Source organism: Chenopodium quinoa, unplaced genomic scaffold (assembly GCF_001683475.1).
Source record: "Chenopodium quinoa cultivar QQ74 unplaced genomic scaffold, ASM168347v1, whole genome shotgun sequence".
Classification (NCBI taxonomy): Eukaryota; Viridiplantae; Streptophyta; class Magnoliopsida; order Caryophyllales; family Amaranthaceae; genus Chenopodium; species Chenopodium quinoa.
The window spans coordinates 1,547,712-1,564,770 of record NW_018742441.1 but is presented as its reverse complement, the minus strand read 5'-3'; the positions used below and the strand labels follow the sequence as shown (position 1 = coordinate 1,564,770).

Below are 17,059 nucleotides of genomic sequence, written 5' to 3'. Positions count from 1 at the left end.
TTTATTATAGCAGACTCTAAGAGACCAATTATTTAAGATAACAGGTCTCTTTGAGCTTTTTTTTTCCAAGGGTAGCATGTGCTACCCCTTGTGCCTTCATAGATCCGCCACTGTATAGAACAAAAGATTATTGCTCCTTATATTCACCTATGATAATTTGTTGAACCTTCTTCCGATTCTATCCTTTAAAGCAATCACTTGCTATTTTGATCATATATTCACCCACACTATGCCAACTACTTCTTGGAACTTAATATATTTGATAATCTCATCTTATCCAAGATTGTCGATATTCTTCTTTATAAGCACCACATTAAAATAAGATATGTAAAGAAGAAGATGAATGTTTTTGACAGAGTGAAGAAGTTAAAATGAAAGAGGGAAATTGCTTTTTAACCAGCACACAAAACTCTTAGTATTTATGTCGTTCACATACTATACCCCAAATGACGCTCTCTCCTTCTTTGAAAAGATTTTGATGTTGAGATGACATTCTTGATTAACATTGTAATAATAGTGTTTATTTTTATTTTTTTAAAAAAAACCTAAAGAACTAAGTTTTAAAGTGCATTTATTTAATTTTAGCTGAAAATGTCACACTAGTTCCCAAAAGGTGCTTAAAAATAACAGTCTCCAAAATGAAAAATTATGAATACGTAAAACTTAGTTGACATATGATTTTTTTTTTTTTTTGAGGCATAGTTGACATATGATTATACAATCAAACATTAAACATTTACAGATGTACCACATCAAATCAAACCATGTATTCCTATTTCTTTGCATTTGCTTATCACTAGATACCTTTAATTTTACAATAAAAAAATACAAAAACTTTCTATTTGAACAACACTCATTACAAATATGATATCTGTTGTACAAATCAGGCCATAATTTAATGAAATCAAAATTTTTACAAATTTGGTAAATTAGAAGTGAATTGAACATAGCCAAATTCCAAACACTACATATGGTGATTTGGATATCACCAATTTAATATAATTATGGAGATCATCATATCTCCACCAAATATTATAATTCCATATCAAGTGATTGCTTTCTAATTAAGTGAAGATTCACATCTTACATTCAATCATTCACCCAATTTTTAACTCAAAAATTTCCCAACTTTTTCAATTATCAAAACCATCAATTCTTTTCCATTTTTTTTTTAATTTTTCACACATTTCCCACCTTCACCATTAAACATACCACCAAAAAATAAATTCATTTTCCTCTACAAAAACTCAAAACTCCAAAATTCTCTCTCCTTCATCAGCAATGGCGGGTGGACTTCACTCTTCTCTAAGACCACCATCTTCATCTTCTTCATCAAACAATTCTTTCACTTATAGAATCCTCCTTCTTCTTACTCTTCTCCCTTTTACGCTCGCTGCTTTCGCCTTTGTTCTTCAATGGCGTGGTGGTGTTACAGACCCTTCTACACGTTACTCTGCAGAAGAACACAAGTTTCCTGGCATGGATAGTTCTCCTCCTACTACAACTACAACTTCCAAGGTTATGCGCTCTGATTGTGGACCCCTTTTAAGCCATTTATCGCCTTCTTTTCCTTATAATCGTGATTGGAAGTTTCATTATCAAACCGATCTTAAGCCTAAGGTAATTTGTTTTTGTATTGTGATTGATTGGGTTTTTGAGTTTTTTTTTATTGATCTGATTCTGGTTTTGTTTGTTTTGATTTGAATCGAAATGGGTATTGTTTGATTTGGTTGATTATTGATGGGGTTTTGTCTTGACCTGCTACTAAATTTATGATTCAGTTTGGATTTTGATTTGAATTGATTGCATGATTTCTTATTGTTTATGTGAATTAGTTGTAATTTTTTAATTGGATGCTGATTTGATTGTAAATGGATCAGTTTTTTAAATTTGAATTGTGGGATGCAATTGATTAATTGAGTTTAATTGGCATTTTGCTGATTCAATGTCATTTCTTGTATCTGTGCATTTCAATTACTAATAATAGCTGAGAAGATTTTAATTGATATGTTTTGAACTTTTTAATTACTGTATTAGTTAAGATCTAACATTCTGAATCGATTTGAAATCAAAAAATGAGAACTGTACTGAGAAGTTAACATGCAGGGAGCTAAATACTCTGTATCGATTTGATGTGTCTTTATTTGAACTAAAGACCTAATTTTGTTGTGATTAGATTGCGATCACGACGAGTACCTCAGCAAGTTTGGAACAGATTCTTCCATGGATGTTCTTCCACAAGGTTATTGGGGTCACTACATTTTACCTGTTTGTGGAAGGGAAGGCTGCAACACCAAAAGTTACAAGGGTTTTAGAATCTATTCCTGTGAGTTTAACTGCGGTCCTTCGACTTTCTCCTTTGCCACATTTAGGTTTCTTTAGTTGCAGTAGTTTCTGGTAAGACTATCTGAATAGCTGACATCTGTTCTATGTGCAGGGTGTAAAAGTTATCTATAGAACAAAAGAGTTAGAGGATCAACAAGCTAGAAGGTGTGTTAATCCTGCATTTTGATAATTTAAATGTTAAGCTGGCAGTGTCCAACATGTATTTGTAATTGCAGCATTGATTAGGGAAATTATTTGTTCAATTTTGAGCTCTCTTTGTCATTTCCTATAACTTTTTTAAACTCTCTGCTGCACACTTCCCAATTATTAGGGTGTTTGGGGGCAGGGTAATTTGAACCTGGTAAAAGCTAGTTATATCAGGGTAATTTGGAGGTATGGATTTTTTTTTTTTGACCTTCCGCTTATTGGGTTAAGGCTTGTTCGGTTCCGTGGTTGATTGGTATATAAGCTGTATAATTGCTTAGCACCGTGCCTTGTGGCTACCCATATAGCCTTTACATCATCTTTAGCTGATCTGATCTTGTTTTGATGCTGTCTGTGTGTACTAGTGGCGTACACTTCATTTTTGAAAATTTAGATCCCTTGGATGGACTGATATGAGGCTTTGTTGTTTTTGATTTGAAAACTTGTATGTTCAATCGATTGACTGCTGTTCCTTTCTTTTTTTTTTTTCTTTAGCCGAATTTGGAATGAAACATGGCTGGCAAGTTTCTTTTACAAGCCCTGTAATTATGAGTTATTTGTGAAGCAGTCACTTAACATGGAGATGGCAATTGTTATGGCTAGGGTAAGAAAATACCAGTTAGTTTTTGAGCATTTGACAGATTTTATTAATCTTATTTTTTTGGCTGATTTTTCTATGGATCTTGCTATCTTTAGGATGATGGTGCAGACTGGATTCTTCATCTTGATACTGATGAGCTAATACACCCGGCTGGTACTCGGGAGTATTCATTGCGGCAACTGCTGCTTGATGTTCCTGTGAATGTGGATATGGTTGTTTTTCCGAACTATGTAAGTAAAAATGCGCTAACATAATAACCGCTTTATATTGTTATCTGTTCTAGTATAGATGTTTTTTCTTATACACATTGTTATGGTGCTGATTTAATACCATTTCTTTTTTCAGGAAAGCAGTGTGGAACGTGATGATATCCAAGATCCTTTCAGTGAGGTAGGCTCTTTGAATGGAGATCTTTGATAAAATTTTCCTGACTTGTGTTTTAATTGATGATTAGTACAGAGTATAATATTAAAAATCTTTCTAGCTTAAGACACTTTATAGTACATTTGCAACTGACTTTTCCCATCAATATAATTATAAGCTGTATACCTTAGAGGTTATTTGTCTTGATTCTTGAAACAAACAAATCATTCAGATTTTAACATATATCACAGCTCTTTATTACTGGCAAATTAGCAACTTAAAGGTTAATACCAATTTTAAAAAACAGATGGGAGTGTTATAAACTTATAATCTTGTTAGTTATTGTTAAGACTTTTTAATACCAAAATGCTGAGTATATCTTACCACAGTTTGTGCAAATAGGATACATAGACAATGGTTATTACTATTTTTATTCTTATCATTTTTTTTTTATATATTTTTTTTCACATATTGTATAATTCTACGGTCCCTACTTTATTAGTGTCAAATACTTAGGGACATAGTTGTTTTCCTATCATTTTCTTCTCATACCCTACATCTCATCCACTGATTTGTGTTGCTTTCCTGCAATAGGTATCTATGTTTAAAAAGAATTATGATCATCTCCCAAAAGATACGTACTTTGGCATGTACAAGGAAGCTACTCGTGGAAATCCCAATTACTTCTTGACCTATGGTAATGGGAAATCGATTGCTCGAGTACAGGATCATCTGCGTCCTAATGGTGCCCACCGGTGGCATAACTATATGAAGACTCCTAAGTATGACAACTTTTTCTGTCTTGTAAGCACATTAGTTTTGTAGTAATGTGTAATAGTTTTTATTTTATTTGTCTTCTCTTTGGAGTTTATAGGTATTATTTGATAGCCATGGGGGGTCATCATAAAGGAAAAAAAAAGTTTGTTAAAAGACAGTGAAAGAGTGCTACGGCTGCTACCAATTTATATAGGTGTTAGTTAAGTATCAGCGTCTCCGCTTTAGATCAACCTTGAACCTGTAAAGATCCTTTCCAATATAGAAAGATGCCATAACCACTTATTAGTTATTACTGAATAAGGCAACAAGGAATGTGTTCTCTGAGCATATAGGTTGAGGTGTATATCATGTAATGGCATTAATAACTAAAAGGTTTGGTGGGACAATATGAGTGGAGAGGGGATACAATTCCTATGAAGTTTCCAGGGTATTATAAGGCATAGATGGGGTAGGAAGGGCTTGCTTAAATTTGAAGGGATCAAACCAAGGCATTTGATGATTGCTCTCAATGTTCTTGGACATTATGGCTTAGGATGAGCAATGTCAGCAATGGCTTAATGGAAGGAGAAGAGAGCCACGTGAATTCCGGAAGGGAAAAAGATGGGGGGGGGGGAGGGGGAGAGTTAGATGTTCAGATAGTCAATTTTTCTAAGCAAGAGGCCATGATTCAGTGTTGCCCATTTCTAATTGTTCCAGCTCCCTTGTCATTATTTATGCAAAATTATCTATGGAGTATATCATTTCCTTTATGGTTTTAGTGATTTATGTCATTTGCTACTTTTTTTTGTAGTGAGATCAAATTCGAAGAAGCCGCTGTTCTGCACTATACATATTCAAAGTTTTCAGACTTGACTTCTAGACGTGATCGATGTGGATGCAAGCCAACAAAAGAGGATGTTAAGAGATGCTTTATGCTGGAATTTGATAGAGCAGTAAGTTTTAGCTTTAACCACATTTTTTTATATCCATTCTTTCCCTCCTCTTTTCTCTGTGATGTGAAGTGTTTTGGATAGTAAGGGTATCTTCTTTTATTGTTATGACTGAAAAAGTAGTTTTCTTGGCTTCGTCTATTGTACAACTGGCTTGTAGTTATGAGTTAGTCCTTAATAGTCAGAGTCCAAACTTGAAGTCCCATGGTAGAATCTGAACCATATTAGTATCAGATAGGGAATTTGTTGCTAGAAGTTGATTCCCTAAAAATAATCTATGCTATTTATTGGGCATGATATTAATATAGGGTTGTTTTTCCTAAGATGCATGACAGTCTTGTCTGTGCTTGGATTATAAGTTTGTTGTTGTCCTTGTCAAGCTTTATGACTGTCTATCAAATCAAACATGCAATAGATAATCTTCTCAAGTGTCAGTACCTAATTTCCCTATAAGCCGATTTAGACAATTAACATGTAGGAAAATCTGAAATGAGAGAGGCTTTGGGTGCATACCGTCATTAATGTTAAATGATAGAATCCTCCTCTTTGTTCAGAAAATACTACAGATTCTGTATCTTAGATGAGATAGGACATGCGTGGGTAAAGGCTCCATATGATTTTGTAACTAAACATGTTACCCAAATTTGTAGAAAATTATCATTAGAAAATCCAAGGTCTCAAAGGAACCCGATTGCCAGAATGATAGGGGCCAAGAGCTTGCGACTGGCCTGCCAAGAAGCAACACTACTTGCACCAAAATCAACCCTTTAAGCTCTTTAGAACGTCTGCTAGAAACTTTGAATAGAACTTTTATGATGTACAGCATCTGTAGATTTCACACCCTTCCTGAAATATTATGCGAAGTAATTCCTATTAACCAAAGATTATAAAAATTTATTTTCAGCTTTGACTGTACCCTGGTCTTCGGGTCTTCCTACTCATTTTCACTGCTCTCTATCCCTCTGCATTGAACCCAGCACAAACTCTGTTACGCCTTAAGATCAACATAATACTTCCCTACACCCCATCAGAAATGAACATTTGAAAAAGGGGGTGCTGCTCGTTGTCAGGCTGTTCAGAATGCAGGCAGCAGAACATTCAATGCTCCACTTGCCCAACTTATCTGCTGTGCAATTGTGCATAGCCAAGTTATAAACAGATGCTCTTTGGAATAGCTTTCCTTGCACATAACACTTCTCCATGCTACTTTTACATTTTACCAACAGAAAAGGTCTTTTTTTTTCCTTTTTTTTTCTTCATAAAATTGATCCAGCCCACAACTTGCTGAACATACAGCCTGCAACTAAAAGTCATTTAAGCTTGGGGTTCAGGAACCATTAATAGGGATAGTACAAGTATCAATGTCTGCCCTTTCATATAATAGCTGTCTATCCACCTATTTTGTATTTGATTAAATTCGAATTCAACATCTGATTGCTATCATCTGATTGTGCTTTCGGCTTGTGCTGTCATGGAAGCCAATATTTTGTTGGTTTGGTTGAGTATAGAAAGTACAATTTCATAGGAAGTTATTTTTTCATATAGTCTAGTTTTGTAGGAAGTTCATGAACTTGTTTGGTTTACTATAGGAAGTTCCACTCCCTAATTGGAACTTCTTAAGAACTAGAAAGTGCTTCTTCCTTTGGTTTTGCTCTGTTCCATTTTCTAAATGCTTCCACTTCCCACGTACCTTGTCGTCAACCAAACAAGTACTAAAGATATGAATGATGGTGTTGATTATTCTATTTTACCTTATGCATATATTTCTCATTGTTGATTAAATAAATGTTACCAATGGCAGGCATTCATAATTGCTTCAACTGCAACTGAGGAAGAAATGAGGAAGTGGTAAGTTATTGAGCCTAAGAGATCTTTTTGTCTGTTTATTGGTTGGTACGGAAAGACGTTACTTCAACGGATATGATTCATTATTACTGTTTTTTTGTGGCGTCTCTGATTTTAGGTATCAAGAGCATGTTGTATGGGGAGACAAAACACTAAACCTGAAACTGTTGAGGAAGGGCATTTTAACTCGCATATATGCTCCCATGGTAAGTGTTGTTATTCCCTTCCAAACATCATCAAACCTTGCAAGGCTTATAACAAAGACATGGATGTGATACTGCTGGGCTAAAATATGGTCTATTCAGAGTACTCTGTAGGAGAGATCACTCTATTTTGTTGTGTTGTGCTACTGTTTCTCACTTTTATTTGTTTCCTGTATCTCTTATTCTTGTGTTCTTTCGTCTACTTAACAGGTGATTGTTCAGGGTTTGAGAGAATCTGGTGTTTTCACTTCTATTATTGAATCTGCTTCAACATCTCTTTCAAAGGACAATTTCTTATCTTCAATCGTGAGTTCTAATTCAACAAGACCTAATGATTTGGTCGCTTCCTCAAGGAAGAGGAGTAAAGTCAGAGAGTCTCAGGCAACTGTGAGGAAGGTTCTGCAGTTTACAGATGCAGCTATTCATGAAGCTGCTATTCCACCATTGCCATCACCAGGTGTAGATGACGATGATGTGCAGGAATCATGATTGATCTGACTTATTCATTTTACAGCTTCCTATTCTTCTGCCCATTAGGTTACCACATGATTGAACGATAATTTAGATGGTTTGGTATAGAGAATGGGGTGAAGTAGGAGGGAAGAGGTTTTACCTTTATGGTTTCTTCCCGATCATTGCCCAAGCGCTTTGTACACATAGAGAGTGAGAGAGAAAGAGAGGGAGAGGGTGGTAGCGGAACATTTTTTGGCCTGTTCATTTCTAGTACCAGCCCTGTGCCTGAGTCTAGAAATCGGGGTCGCGTATTATGTACAGAAACTGGTGGTCGATATGATGAGAGGCGATTGTTTCACTACTTGGATATACATAGACGTAGCGTAGGCACCTTTGTGATACTCTAATTCTTTGAATGGATCTATTTTTAGTGCTTTCTTTTTGTTTTTATCAAGTTTTTGGTCGATTAATTCAATCATTGAGATTATTGCAGGTCAAAGCTTTTGGATTCCATTAAAAGTCAATTACAATATTTAATTATTGTTGATGTACTCTTAATTATGAACCTAAAATTATGATGAAAATTTATAGGCTAGAGAATAATAGCTTGTACTATCAAATTAGTAAATTAAATTTATAGGTGATGGAATTAACATGAGAAGATTATAAAAAGTTGAGTTATAAAGCAGAATAATACCCACAAAGCCAGATCTTGGAGTACTCTGAACACCAAACCTCTTATAAGAAGAATAATTATTTAAACATCTAAGCAATTATCAATTATGTTACAAACATGAAAATAAATATATATAATTGATACTTACAAGATCTAATTAAAAAAAAAAAGACATTATAAATATCAAATACAAATAATCACAAGGAATAATTAAAGTAGCAACCCGGTGCAACGCCCGAACTACACACTAGTTTAAGTAATTATAATACGAAGTGCAAAACTCTGATTTCTTTATCTTAGGATCGAGATTGAAAATTTATAAAACACTTCTTTCTTCATTTTTTTTTTGAATGGAATAGGGAGGGTAATTTCATTAATAATAATAGTCATTTGACAATCACAATAATTCCTGAAGAGATCTAAATTCTCAATATAAGAATTAAACACCCCTAAACTAATGGTATTTGCACTACTCCTGGATAAATTTAGATGTCTTCGCATCGTTCTTTACATAGCTCCATTGATGTATAGTCGCAAAAATGATAAAACTTGATTGATCATTAATATCCAAATTTGCAAGCCAAATCTTCCAAATTTGTACCCCCCCATACCAACAGACTTGCAAATCCACAAATAGACTCGCAAGTCCACAAACAGACTCACAAATCCACAAATTTGCAAGATGAATCTTCCAAATTTGTATCCCTACACACACAGAAAACAAACAAACAAATTATAATAAACATCCCACCATTAGAGAACTCACTAAACCATACATAAAGGGATTGACTATAATCACCATAATATTAGTGATCTTTAATAGCTAAAAACATTAAATTAAAGAAGAATTTGGGGCTTACCATCAATAAAAATCTATGGCAGCCCCTAAGTTTTATTGTGGTGGCTAGGTTTGAATTGAAGAGAAAGAACAAAGAAAATTTAGGTTTTTTTTTTTAAGTTGGCTTTTTTAAATTACTTAAAAAAACGTGTTTTCTATCAAACTAAATTATAAATTCTACTTAAATAGCCCTTATTTATGAACTTACCTATTTAAACAACGGAAAATTTGCAAATTGCAGCCATTTAAAGTTCGTATTTTGCAAATTGCAGCCATTTAAATTTTTTTTTGCAAATTGCAGACCAAAAGTTCATATAAATTGTAAATTGCAGCCCGATTCAATTTTTTCATTGGTTTACATATTGAAAAATCTTCGGTTAAGATTTTAGGGGTCATTCTAATCCTTAAGAACTGAATTGAGCTCGGAATTAGCAAAAAAATAACATAAGTACAGTGTCTCATATATATTTACAGTTTTCCACAAATCGATACATTTTTGTTACGCAAAACGAGATACTTGCATTATTTTTTTGCTAATTCCGAGCTCAATTCGGACCCTTAAGAACTAAAATGGCCCCTAAAACCCTAATCGAAGATTTTTCAACTTATAAATCGATGAAAAAGTTGAATTGGGTTGCAATTTACAATTTATAAAAACTTTTGGGCAGCAATTTGCAATTTTTTTTTAAATTCCTGCAATTTGTAAAATACGAATTTTAAATGGGTGCAATTTGCAAATTTTCCTTAAACAACCTACAGAGTACGTAGTAATTTATTTAAATTTAATTTTACATAAATAAGTAAAATAAAATGATTAGAATAAACCCTTAAACTTAATTGTATATTGAGATGTTGGATTTTTAAATATGAAGAAAAACGTAGCCATTAATATAAAAAAAGAGTCCACTTTTGATTCATAAATTGATCTGAGGACGATCACATTGCACATCTTACGCCGTATTACATTGCACGATTACATAATTATGTGAAGGAAGATTCTGAGCTACCTTCTATAAATTTTTCTTAATCTTTTTAAGTCTTTGTTAATTAAAAGATTATTGGGGAGATTAATTTTCAGTTGTGTATAAATAATGAAGATGTGTATGTAAAACCAACAAAAACCAAATTACATAATCAGAACGTACGGTGTTGACGAGCATGAAAATGGCATGGAGGAAGCCCTTTGTTTTAGGAGTACTCCTCTTTCTCCTGGCATCATCTTCAGGTTTTTTTTTTATTTTTATTATTTTTATTATTTTTTTAATTTTTTATTATTATAAAAAAAAGCTAGCTATGTACTTCCATTATAAGAAGTTAACTCTGTAAGTTTGTTTTTTCTTATTTATAAATCAAAATAGATGGTCAAAGGTGAGTATGTGAATTGAAATTCTCTTAATGTATTCAAAGAGCGAGAAGGCAAACCTAAATAAAACTAGAAATGTTTCTTAAAATGAGAAAGATGAGAAGGACATTATATGCATAATATTTATATTAAGGTCTTATTCTCTTCACCTTAAAAAAATAATATTAAATAATAATAATTTCAGTTCTGTAAAAATAAGTGCAGTTCAGTAAAATTAATTTCAGTTTAGTAAGAATACTTTAAGTTCAGTAAAAATAAGTGCAGTTGAGTAAAATTAAGTTCAGTTCAGTAAAAATACTTTGAGTTTAGTAATAATGCTTCCAGTTCAGTAAAATTCAGTAATCTGAAAGAAGAATTATAACTAAAAATCAGTAAAAATAATTTCAGTTCAGTAAAAATAGTTTCAGTTCAGTAAAATTAATTTAAGTTCAGTAAAAGTAATTTAAGTTCAGCCAATATAATTTTGTTTCAATAAAAATAATTTCAGTTCAGCAAAAATAAGGTGAATAGAACGGGGCCTAAATGTGTATATTTTTTTAACTAATATGCCAAAAAAAAAAATTGAATCTAATTTTATATATTTTGAACATGATGTGCACAATTTCATTTTTTTTCCCAACAAATTCAAATTTTTTATTAGTCCAAAAATCAATTTTGCACATTTAGTAGATGTTAGAAATATGCATACATATTTAGTGAAAAACTTTTGCAGATTACTTTTTTTTCATCCTTCTCATTTTAAAGAAACTTCTCATTAGATCTTAACCTTATATATATTCTAACCAACTTTTGTATAAAAAAAACTCTTATGCAAGTTGTAACAAATAAATCTGATTACGTGACACAGCCATGACACACTTTGCAGAGTTGTGTATGTATGCATAGTCTCAATTAGAAATGTCAATGGAGCGGGGTGGGGCGGGGCGGGGTGGGGCAGATGTTGACATTCCAATCCCCATCCCCACATATCATTTTCATCTCCATTCCCATCCCTATCCTCGCAAAAAGTTCAAAATTCATCCTCATCCCCACCCCACCCCCTTCTTGGATATCCACCCTCACCTAATCCCCACCAAAGACTCGCTTAATCCCCACCCAAGACCCATCTAATCTTCGCCTCTCAAATACACAATCCTACATAATTAATACGGATTACTATTAAAAAAAAATTCCTTAACTTTTTTATAAAATAGTTTAAAAGCATATAATTTTGCTTTTAAAGATATATAGATGTGGGTATGTGGTGGGGATGCACAGGTGGGGCGGGTACAATTTAAAATTCTCCCCCACTCCATCACCTATGGCAGGTATGGTTCTGTGAGGATTTATATGTCTATCGATCCATGTAGCCCTCGTCAGAAGAGCTTTTTTGTAAGCTGCTATAGCATCAAGGTGGGGATAAACTTGCTTACCTTCCTGGTAATAGTTAATCCTACATGCAATTGCATTGTTTTGTACAAAATCAGAAAGACATAATAGAAAGTCCTGAATTCGTACATAAGCTAAGATACATAATAACTTTGAGAGAATTGAGACAATCTTTAACAAAAGTCTGAAATTATTATTCCATTTGGAATCAGTAATCACATTATCACAGTCCCTAATGATTCGCGGGAGGGGGAATCCTTTCGATGTTTTCATTCCTTTCCCAATCATAATTGTTGCTATTTTAGGAGATATGACAATTTTTATAAGCCTTTACAAAACAAAAATGATTCATAATTCCTAATAGTGCTGATGCTTTCCAATCTGAACTCAAAAAGTACTTTGTATTAAACGAGCCGGACCCAGTTAATATCAGATATAAAGAACCCAACGTTTATATCATCCAAAATCTGACCCAGCTTTTGTCTGCTTAAGCTCTCACCCTCCATTGACGACGCACAACCTTCCGTCCTCCATTGAAGATGCCCAACCATGTCCACCTCCACCATATTTTTGGCAGCTTCGCCGCCGTAATCAACGAAAACCAGAAGAATAAAAGGTAAAACAAAGGGCATAGTTAAGTGGTTAACCCTAAAGGTTAGGGATTTAACATCTTCTTCGAATTGACCATTGCAGGTGAACATTCCCCATTATAGGTTTCAATTTTTAGTGATGAAGAAGTGATAATGGAGGTGGTAGCTTTGACGGAGTTAACGAACGAGGAAACCAATAAATGTGGATTTCTTTTAACTGTTAGTAGTACTGTACTTGAATTTACTCCACTACCCCTCACTAAATCAGCCGAAATGACCTCGGCACCCTTACTAAACCATGTGAAATGACAGCATTGTCCTGATATAACAAAGGTCATTGATACTACCTCCGTTAAATGTTATCTGCAACTTTTGTCATTTCAGGATGATCAGGGTTATCTGCAACTTTCCATTTTTGTTTCAATTTTAGTAAAAAAAAAAAGCATGAAATTACCATTTTACCTTTACTTATGTTTTTTTTAATTACTACCCTTATTATCTCCTAAACTAATCTTATTTCACAAACCTAAAACTAATCAGATCTACTCTAACCTAATGATTCCCTCCCTTTATTTTCCCATCTCCCTCCTTGTCTCCTCATTTACTGACTTCCCCAACCACCAAAAATTAATTTCTGATGGTTGGGTTTCCCTTTATGTTCATGAATCTTCTTCAGAAGATGAACCCTAGTTCATCGTTTCCCACCTTCTCTCTCCTCTTTTACCTCGATTCTTCCTCTCCTTCTCTCCAGATCTACTCTTCACCACACCATTTTCTGAGCAAAAAGAGTCCCCTACGAAAATGCCTAACCTTGATCCTTTGAAAGATGCGTACATAGCAACAAATGATAAGGGTGAGGAGAATCTGATCAACCACTTCCTCCATTGCTTTGAAACTAGCAACCCTTTTCCTCGTGATTTCTACGAATCCGCTGAAACTGCTGGCTACTGTTCTCTGTACACATACAGAGCTTTGGGTCAAGTCCTAAAAAGTATTGATGAGGAGGAACGGTTGAAGAGGGAGGAGGGGAAGTTGAAGAGGGAGGAAGATCCTCTTCCTATGGTGGTTGAATCTGGGTCTGCTGCTCCTGCTCCTGCAGATCTGAGTTCTGTTTGTCCTCTTCCTGCAGATCTCATGGTTGAATCTTCTTTGGGGGTTACTGTGGCTCCGAAAAAGGCCAGAACTAAGAGGCCTAGGTCACCCCCAAGGTCAGATCTACTAGGAAGGCGGCGCGTGTTGCTCTTCGGAGGATGCGTGGGCTTCCAGACCATGAGTACATCATCCTTTCTTCTGATGAGGATGAGGATATGGAGGAGGCTTCTTCAGTCCCTGTGGTCAACTGCTATGTGAGGCGGATGAACCGTTCGGTTCAACCCTCTAAGTGACTGCTTTCGTAACGGTTCCTAACCCTAATCTCTTTCATTTATATTCTTGAGTCCCTCATATATCTTGGTTGGTTTGCTTTGATTTTTTGCATGTGTTCTGGGCTACCTTGTTTGTTTTTTACTGGATTATGTTGTTGGTGGGTGAATTATATGAGTCTTGTTGCCCATATGCTGGTGGCTTAATTATAGACCATGTGTGGCTTAATTATAGACCATGTGTGGCTGGAATGTTGTTCATATTATGTTTTAGTAATACTGATGGTGATATTTTGAGTAATATTCATGAATGATATGGTGTACTCTGTATTTTTGGCTGTGATAATGTTGCCTTATGCTGGTTGTCTGATTGAAAGAGTGTTGCCTTGATCTCTCTGTTTGTGTACTGGATTATGTTGTTGGTGGGTGAATTATATGAGTCCTGTTGCCCATATGTTGGTGGATTGTTTTTTTTTTGGTGGATCTGTTGGATGAGCATGCCTGTGGCTTAATTATAGACCATGTGTGGCTGGAATGTTGTTCATATTATGTTTTAGTAATAATGATGGTTATATTTTGAGTAATACTCATGAATGATAAGGTGTACTCTGTATTTTTGGCTGTGATAATGTTGCCTTATGCTGGTTGTCTGATTGAAATAGTGTTGCCTTGATCTCTCTGTTTGTGTACTAAGAAAGATGGAACAAGGGATTGTGATTGATGAATGATGAATGCTGAGTTCAGTTTGGTTTGTTTGTTTTGTTGTGTGGTATATACAATGTTCTCAATGATCATGTTTTGTAGAGAACAATGTCTATGGGTTGGTGTTCTTGTTATAGCAGTGCTTCAATGAGTCCCCCCTTCTGATATTTGCCCCATGAATGTGTGGAATCCCCCTTGTCTGTATGAAATTCCACCCTTAGTGACTTTTATGGTTCAAATGATGAATGGACTCCATTGAATTTCACTTAACACATTTGAGTTGCTCCAACAATCTCTTGTTTGAGATTGTTGTTGAGGTAACAATGTTGTGAAGTGTAGTATTCAACACCATTGATAACCATTCTGATGGACATGTATTGCCATAACACTTCAAAAACTTGTCTTTATCATTTCATTCATATAGTGATTACAAAAGTTGATGCACATAAACAAAAGACTTCACATTTGACTGCCTAACATGTTAGTTTAATCTAAATCACCAAAATACACCTAACCACCTATTCATTACCCATGGAAAAAAAAAGGTTAAATGGTTATGTGTGGCAGTCAATGTTGTCAGTGTGCAAAACCTGGTTTGTGGCTTGAGTCCCCTAATCTGCATCCACTTCCATATCTTCTGCTGCATCTTGAGTCCCTTGAGTGGCTGGCCTAAACAATGTGTTTAGGTACTCTATAGTTTCCAGCACTATATCCCTTTGCACCTCCACCTTGTCTGGCAAAATGCCCAAATTCTCAAGCTTTTTTTTGTTCATATGAGGAATTTTGTACTTGTTACCCCCCTCTGCTTGCAGTATCATGATCATGCATTTTTGCAAAGTGATCCAAATGTACTTGTTCACCTCTGGTTTGAATGTGTCATAAGACTCAATGACCTTGTCCACTAGCTCATCCAAGTTGCTAGGAAATGATTGGTACTGCAGTGACTGAATAGACCTGAACAATCCTAAGTCTAACACATTCAAGTCTGGTGACTGGGGTGGCTGAAACACCAGTTGAATGTTGAACCCATTTGCTGTAGTAGCTTCAATGAATTCTTGATCTCTGGGTATCTGGTGTGGTCTTGCATTGTCCCATTGTATTGTGACATTTTTGCTTAGACTTTGTGGCCATTTTGAGATGACTGATGGTATTACTTTTGTGAGCAACATTTCCCTAATGACCTCCCTGTTCACATTTTGTATTGCCTTGGTCTCCCATGTTCCTGCAGGCCTGTTTTTGCTTGATTTTTTTGCTTGCTCTTTGACTGTGAAAGGAAACATGCCATATTTTCCATCATGTAGTAGCTCCCCATTTCTCCCATACAATGGCTTTCCCACTACTGCCATAAACATTGCCTTCAGTTTGAATCTTCTTGACTGTTGAACTCTGTGTGGGTCTTCCACACTTGAAAGGAGATAGAATCTCCTTTTATCTGGATTAAGATAGAACCATTTCTCATCTATGTGGATGACATGGTCCATATCATCAAATATAGGGTCTTCATTCCCAATGATAGGATTAATGTAAGACAGAATCCATTTCAGTCTTGCAACTTTGTGGTCACTTGTGAGAGCTGGCTTGTTGCTGCTTGTATGTGTTCTGAGCCTTCTTTTTTTTTTTTTAAAGTTGTGAAAAGTAACATGAGATATCTTCAATGCTGCTGCATAACTCCTCTCTGTCTGCCTAAGGTGTAGAGGCACTGACTGTAGGAATTCATTAGTAAATTCCCTTGGTTTAGGCCCTGTTTTGCCATACTTCTTGGACTTGACATCAATCACATCACCTTGTTCTAACTGTTTTTGAATGTCCTTGAAAACCCTTGTGATTGTTGATTTGTGTACATTGAATTTGTGTGATAATTCTTGCATGTACCCTCTTGGTAAATTCCCATTATGCATTTTGAGTAAAATTGCATCTACAATTTCCCTCTTCTTGTGCAAATCAAGTTGTTTTCTGCTTGTTGCTGCTTGAATGTTGCCTTGATCTTCTGTTTGTTGCTATGCTTGTTGATCATTGTCTTGCTACCCCTGTTCATCCATTACTTCATCATCAGAATCATCATACAAGCCACAATCTTGCATGTGTTCTTCAAAGTCATAGTAAAGCTCTTCTAGTTCTTCTTCAGTTAACAGTTGATCAACCTCCAAAAACACCCCTTCTTCTAACTCTTCCATGACATTTACTACACATGTATCTTTCCAGCTCAAGGTTGATGAAACAGGAGTCCCTGCTGGTTTTTTTTTTTGTGAAGAAGGGGTGTTCCTGTTAGGCTGAAAGGATGATGGAGGTGCCAAGCCAATGAAGCGTCTGATTTGTGAAGATCATGTGCATCACTGACTTTAGTTAGGATAATTTTTTGGATATTTAGGGACTTAATGACTGCGATTAGTGCTAACTTTTGGAAAACTAATGGTGTAATCTTAAAAATTTCATGGCTTGTCTTTTGGGAGAAACATTGAAT

The 17,059-nt window shown here is 35.1% G+C and overlaps 2 protein-coding genes across 2 annotated transcripts; one reads left to right on the top strand and one right to left on the bottom strand.

The window, feature by feature from the left end:
• Positions 1-1,054: 1,054 nt before the first annotated feature.
• On the top strand, positions 1,055-8,154 carry LOC110716566 (glycosyltransferase-like KOBITO 1). Its single transcript, XM_021895195.1, has 11 exons — positions 1,055-1,620; positions 2,177-2,326; positions 2,438-2,490; positions 3,025-3,133; positions 3,226-3,360; positions 3,476-3,520; positions 4,088-4,275; positions 5,061-5,202; positions 7,001-7,047; positions 7,163-7,250; positions 7,458-8,154. Exons 1-11 carry the CDS (start codon positions 1,282-1,284, stop codon positions 7,734-7,736), a joined length of 1,575 nt encoding a protein of 524 aa, XP_021750887.1. The 5' UTR covers positions 1,055-1,281; the 3' UTR covers positions 7,737-8,154.
• A 7,055-nt stretch (positions 8,155-15,209) lies between these two features.
• On the bottom strand, positions 15,210-16,496 carry LOC110716894. The gene has a single exon (XM_021895551.1). The coding sequence runs from the start codon at positions 16,494-16,496 to the stop codon at positions 15,210-15,212; it is 1,287 nt and encodes a 428-aa protein (XP_021751243.1).
• Between the last annotated feature and the right edge of the window lie 563 nt (positions 16,497-17,059).